The sequence below is a fragment of the Myotis davidii genome, unplaced genomic scaffold (genome assembly GCF_000327345.1).
Source record: "Myotis davidii unplaced genomic scaffold, ASM32734v1 scaffold324, whole genome shotgun sequence".
In the NCBI taxonomy this organism is placed as follows: Eukaryota; Metazoa; Chordata; class Mammalia; order Chiroptera; family Vespertilionidae; genus Myotis; species Myotis davidii.
The window spans coordinates 288,691-295,069 of NW_006295053.1; the positions used below are offsets into that span (position 1 = coordinate 288,691).

At 53.5% G+C, this 6,379-nt stretch overlaps 1 protein-coding gene across 1 annotated transcript in view; it reads left to right on the top strand.

Moving 5' to 3' along the window:
- Nucleotides 1–6,379, top strand: part of LOC102763331 (tubulin polyglutamylase TTLL13P) — a 21,391-nt gene that overhangs the window by 12,422 nt on the left and 2,590 nt on the right. The window contains exons 10-13 of the mRNA XM_015567733.1: nucleotides 2,799–3,117; nucleotides 3,990–4,170; nucleotides 4,459–4,638; nucleotides 5,606–5,918. Coding sequence (XP_015423219.1) covers nucleotides 2,799–3,117; nucleotides 3,990–4,170; nucleotides 4,459–4,638; nucleotides 5,606–5,918 — 993 coding nt within the window. The remainder of the gene's footprint in view (nucleotides 1–2,798; nucleotides 3,118–3,989; nucleotides 4,171–4,458; nucleotides 4,639–5,605; nucleotides 5,919–6,379) is intronic.

The window sequence follows — 6,379 nt, forward strand, 5'->3', positions numbered from 1 at the left end:
CGACCGGCTGACACCCCCCACTTCCTCTAACGCCACTTCTCAAAATAGACTCACCCAGGCCAAAAACCGACTTCTGCACACGGGCCACGAAATTTCAATCGCACTGTACGTGCACGCCCGCACGTGGTATTTTGTGGAAGAGCCACACTCAAGGGACCAAAAAGCCGCATGTGGCTCGAGAGCCATGGTTTGCCGACCACCGTGTTAGAGGGATCCCCGTGGCAGGTCCTGTGGCCTGGGAAGTCGGAGCATCCAGCTTCCTTGGCTGAGGCCACTGGCGGAGATGTCTTTCCTAAGCCCTCCTACTAGACCCCCGACCCCCACCCCAGCTGGGCCTGCAGAGGCGGCCACCTGCTCAGGGCGTCTAGGAAGGGGGAGGCCACCTGCTCAGGGCGTCTCGGAGTGGGGAGGCCACCTGCTCAGGGCGTCTAGGAAGGGGGAGGCCACCTGCTCAGGGCGTCTAGGAAGGGGGAGGCCACCTGCTCAGGGCGTCTCGGAGTGGGGAGGCCACCTGCTCAGGGCGTCTAGGAAGGGGGAGGCCACCTGCTCAGGGCGTCTAGGAAGGGGGAGGCCACCTGCTCAGGGCGTCTCGGAGTGGGGAGGCCACCTGCTCAGGGCGTCTAGGAAGGGGGAGGCCACCTGCTCAGGGCGTCTAGGAAGGGGGAGGCCACCTGCTCAGGGCGTCTCGGAGTGGGGAGGCCACCTGCTCAGGGCGTCTAGGAAGGGGGAGGCCACCTGCTCAGGGCGTCTGGGACAGGGTGTCTGTTTTATTTATTTTTAAAATAGGTCTTTATTGATTTCAGAGAGGAAGGGAGGGAGAAAGAGAGAAACATCAATGATGAGAGAGAATCACTGATCAGCTGCCGCTTGCATGCCCAATGCTGGGGATCGAACCCGCAACCCGGGCATGTGCCCCCACCAGGAATCGAACCGTGACCTCCTGGTTCAGAGGTCAGCGCTCAACCACTGAGCCACGCCGCCGGGCAAGCTGTGTAACTTGTCTCCTTCGTTATCACTTTCCTGAGAATGAAAGCCCGGGGCTGATCAGCTACTAAAAACAATTTTTTGCATAAGTAATACATCACCTGTCATAGACAAGTATGTTCAAGTGCAAAAGATGCCGCCATTAGCCTGTCTCCTGCCCTTCTCTTCCAGCTACTCAGTGTTCCTCGGGTCATGTGTGTATTTTCACAAACATTCGATGCACATACATGTACTTATGCAAGTTGTTTTTCTCCTTTTACTGCCCAGACAGGAGCACAACTTTCCCTGCTTAACAGTGTACGTTACAGCTATTTCATAATTAGCTTATAAGGAGCGTTATGTGGTTTGATTAGCTGCTGTTGTTTTTAACAAAGTTCCTCTAGAAACCATTTCCTGAGAAAGTGTATAGTAATAAAACACAAAACAGGTAAGTCATTCACTATTAGGGGACAGTTCGTTTATTTTGTTTTTAGGGGCAGTTTAAATCAATATTGCCCACTCACTATTATTTTAATTGTAAGACGGTTTGCAAACATGGTCATTTGTTGCCGACACTAAATCACAGTTTGTTGATGATACATGAAAATGAGTGGTCCCTGGCCGGGTAGCTCTTGGTTAGAGCGTCATCCCGATAGGCCAAGGTTGTGGGTTCGATTCCTGGTCAGGGCACATACAAGAATCAACCAATGAATGCATCGATAAGTGGAACAACAACTCGATGTTTCTCTTTCTCAAAAAAATAAAAATCAATAAAAAATGAATTGGAGTAGATTTAGGATTATTCTTATAATAAATACGTCCCTCTTCCCCACTTGCATTGCAAGATGCAGGGCCCATGTGTACTTGATTTGCCGTAATATCCGGGGGGCCTGGCACACAGTAGGCACTCAGCTGTCTGTATGAGTGGAGGCAAAGTGTAACTGTATGTGCCCTGGGTATTCGCGCAAGATTGGATTGTGCACGTGACTTTATCAACCGTGTCTTTCAATGGGGATAAAAGGCGGAAAACCTCTGGACTTAATAAACAAAAGTACAATCATCTACACTAATAAAAGAGATGTAAATTGGTCATCACTCTGCTACACCCACCAGCCAATCAGGATGAGCATGCAAATTAACCTAACAAAGATGGCGGGCTAATTTGCATATGCAGGCACAGAGCAAAGACTGAAGGCTCCTGCCCAAGCGAAGACTGAAGACAACTGCAGACTGAAGAGGCTTGGCTTCTCCGCTGCGGCCAGACCAAAGGCCTGGGTCCTGGGTGCCCGAGGAAAACCGCTGCCAGCAGCCAGGGGAAGGAAGTCCTATTGCGCGAATCTTTGTGCCATGGGCTCTAGTGCACTAGAATATTAGACAGCCATTTCCAAATGCTGTTGTATGATCCCAATTTCATTTAAAAGAAGAAAGGAAGGAGGGAATAAATAAAGAGTCTGCTGCCCTGGCTGGTGTGGCTCAGTGGATAGAGCATTGGCCTGCGGACTGAAGGGTCCCAGGTTCAATTCCAGTCAAGGGCACCTGCACGGGTTGCAGGCTCGATCCCTAGTTAAGGGGTGTGCAGGAGGCAGCCGATCCATGATTCTCTCTCATCATTGATGTTTCTATCTCTCCCTCTCCCTTCCTCTCTGAAATCAATAAAAATATAAAACAAAATCATAAAAATTAAAACATATTATAAATAAAAAAGGGCCTGCCCAGTGGCAAAGCCAGGATTCAAACTCAGGAGGTCCTGCCTCAGTCTGTGCTCATGGCCGACATGCTCACAGCATCCGAATGCGACGGGCAGTTTTAGCTTCTCTCTGCTCTTCTGTGATCAGAGACCCAGCTTAAGTCAAGCCTGTTTTCATTACCACACACAGACGGGGCTGGCCGCTGCCACCGCAGGGGCAGGGCAAAGGCCGTGACGCCTCCTCGCAGACCTCCGGACTCACCCCAGCTTGGTTTTCTTAGGCGAGTCCTCACGGAGCTGTCCCAGGCGGCACTGCTGGACCAGGAGTGCTATGAGGACGCCCACCTGGGCGGGTACCGGCGGATCTACCCGGGGCCTGACACCGAGAAGTATGCGCCCTTCTTTAAACACAGCGGCTCCCTCTTCCAGGAGACGGCGGCTTCCAAGGCCCGGGAGGAGTGCGCCAGGTACAGGCCCCCCTCCACGCGGGTGGGGCAGCTCCTTCAAGGGAACTGCTCCCCGGGTGGGTGGAGAGGACGCCAGCCCCTAGAGCAGCGGTTCTCAACCTGTGGGTCGCGACCCCTTTGGGGGTCGAACGACCCTTTCACAGGGGTCGCCTAAGACCATCGGGAAACACATATATAATTACATATTGTTTTTGGGATTAATCACTATGCTTTAATTATGTTCAATTTGTAACCATGAAATTGGGGGTCACCACAACTCGACAGAGCAAATATCAACAGTACTTCTTCAAAATAGACTCACCCAGGCCCAAAACCGACTTCTGCGCACGGGCCACGAAGTTTCAATCGCACGCCCACACATGGTATTTTGTGGAAGAGCCACACTCAAGGGGCCAAAGAGCCGCATGTGCCTCTCAAGCCGCAGTTTGCCGACCACGGCCCTAGAGGAAAGAGGGGTAGGGGATTATAAATCCTATCAGTCTTCCTGATTCAGTTTCGTTACAGTGGTTCTCAACCTCCTGGCCCTTTAAATACAGTTCCTCATGTTGTGACCCAACCATAAAATTATTCTCGTTGCTACTTCATCACTGTCATGTTGCTACTGTGATGAGTCGTCATGTAAATATCTGATATGCAGGATGGTCTTAGGCGACCCCTGTGAAAGGGTTGTTCGACCACCAAAGGGGTCGCGACCCACAGGTTGAGAACCGCTGGTTTAGTAGGTTTTCCATCTTCCCCACATGCCTCTCCCATCAGTCCCCAAAACAGAACATAATGTCCTACTCTTCTCCCATCCCCATATCCCCTCCCCTCTCCCCCTCCCACTTCCCCCCACAATTTCTCCAGTGACTGAAGCTGCTGTATCTTGTCAGGCAGCAACGGGAAGAGTTCCGCCTTAAGCAGAAGCAGCGGGAGGTCTTAGACTCTAAGAAGCCAAAGGAAAACAAGGAGCAGAACCCGGGGGAGTCGGCAGGGGAGAACAGGCGACCCAGGCCCCGGTTCCACGGCCTGGCCACCCACCTGGCGTACCGGAACCGGACACGGGCGCAAAAGGTGTCGGGGGCTTCCTGGCTCTTGCCTTTCTGCAGGAAAATGGGTTGGGACTACTAGAGAGGGGGATCCGCTGTCCTCTCCTCGTTTGAGGGAGAGAGGAGTTCCTAATGAGTCCACTGAATCCGACTTTTTGGAACAGATCGTGAGAGAACGGGTAGCAAAGGGGACCCGGCACGAGGGTCAGGGGAAGGGACGGCGGTAGAGGGGGCAGGAGGCCTGCCGTCGACTTGCTGATGGTTTGGGACTCATCGCTGGAGAGCCTGCATGCGTCTCTCCTGTGCCCTGTAGCTGCTGGCGGGACACCTGGACACGATGCAGCCGCAGGAAATCGTGGAGGAGGAGGAGCTGGAGCGGCTGACCGCCCTGCTGCGGAGGGAGAACCTCATCCGACGCCTGGGGATCGTCGAGCAGATCACCAGCATCGTGCAATCCGGCCAGCAGAACCAGAGAAAATCGCCCGAGGGTCGGGTGAGGGGCTCTGCGCAGCGTCTCTCAGAGCGGGGGCCAGGGCTGTCCCGGCACCGGTGGCGGCTGCGGCCCAGGAGGCTGATGGGATGGTATCTGGCAGTGCAGGCGGGGAAAGCAGTGTATGCTGGGCCTTAGGAAAGAGTCTCTTGGTTCTTTTCACGTCCGCTCCCTCCCAAGCTCCCTTGGTATCCAGCCAAGTGCCGCTCCCAACCTTCTCACAAGGGGCTGGGTCTCTGTATTCCCATCTGGCAATAGCCCCACCCTCCGTGGCTCCCGTGTAATCTCTCCCTGGCGTGGCCAGTGCCGTGGCTCTGTAACGCCTTGGGCCAACGAAGCAGCTGCCGCATTCACTATTCCCTGGGCTAGTAGCAGCCCCGTGGGTCCCGTTTTTGTTGAGTCACTGGTTCCGTAGTGGCTACGGCCTGGAAGATTTTCCAGTTACCTATTTCTTTTTTTTTTTTTTAAATATATTTTATCGCAGACATCACGACATTTAAACCCCAAATAGGAAATCAGGACGTTCCTCACCTAAGATCCAGGGATGAGGGCTTCCATGGTTGTGCGCATTTTTCTGAGGAGAGAACCTTTAATTTAGAATTATTTTCTCTTTTTTTTAGAAAATCTTTAGAGAGATCCTTTCTTAAATTTCATTTTATTTTTTATTATTTTTTAAAATATATTTTATTGATTTCTTACAGAGAGGAAGGGAGAGGGAGAGAGAGAGAGAAACATCAACGATGAGAGAGAATTCACTGATCGGCTGCCTCCTGCACGCTCCCTACGGGGGATCGAGCCCGCAACCCGGGCACATGCCCCTGACAGGACTCGAACCCAGGACCCTTCAGTCCGCGGGCCGACGCTCTATCCACCGAGCCACACCAGCGAGGGCTCAGTTCCCTGTTTCTCCCACCGCTCCCCCCCCCGAGCCTCACAAGAAATGTGGTAAGCGGCTGCTTCTCTCCTCTAGCCTAGATCTCACCAGGACGGGCTGAGCAGCCCGGAACTGCCGTCTCTGAGTCTGTTCCCACTGGCCCTCCTGAGAGGGACCTACAAAGAGCAGGGCCCTCCTCACTTCCTGCACGTAGTCCAACCCGAGCTGATCCCCAGGATCCTAGGGCCACTGCCAAGCAACCCTGCACTCCTGCACCCGTCCGGGTGCTACCTGCAGCCCAGGACCTTCCACTGGACAAGAGACCCAGCCACCTTTGGCCCCTGCTCTTTGTCACTGAGGAAATCCGGGAGGCGCTGCTTTCCCGCTTCCAGATTCAGGCTGAACGGCCGTAAGTATGGAACACTCGCTTGGTTCGCCCTGACTTGTCTGCATTTCCACCAGCACCTATCACAGCGGGGGGGGATGACCCCAAAATACTGGGGTCCCCTGTATTTACCTCCTCCTGCGTACTAGCTAGAGCAGCGGTTCTCAACCTGTGGGTCGTCCGACCCCCACCCTTTCAGAGGGGTCGCCTAAGACCATCCGAAAACACATAGATGATTACATACTGTTTTTGTGATTCATCACGATGCTTTCATTATGTTCAATGTGTAACAACGAAATTGGGGGGGGGGTTGGTCACCCCAACATGAGGAATTGCACGAAAGGGTCGCGGCTTTAGGAAGGTTGAGAACCGCTGAGCTAGAGCCTGGTGATGGAAGTGGCAGACACACAGCCCCCGCACTCACCTCAGGGGGAAATGGACACGTAAACACAGCAGGGACAGCGCAGCGGGGGGAGGACGCGGGA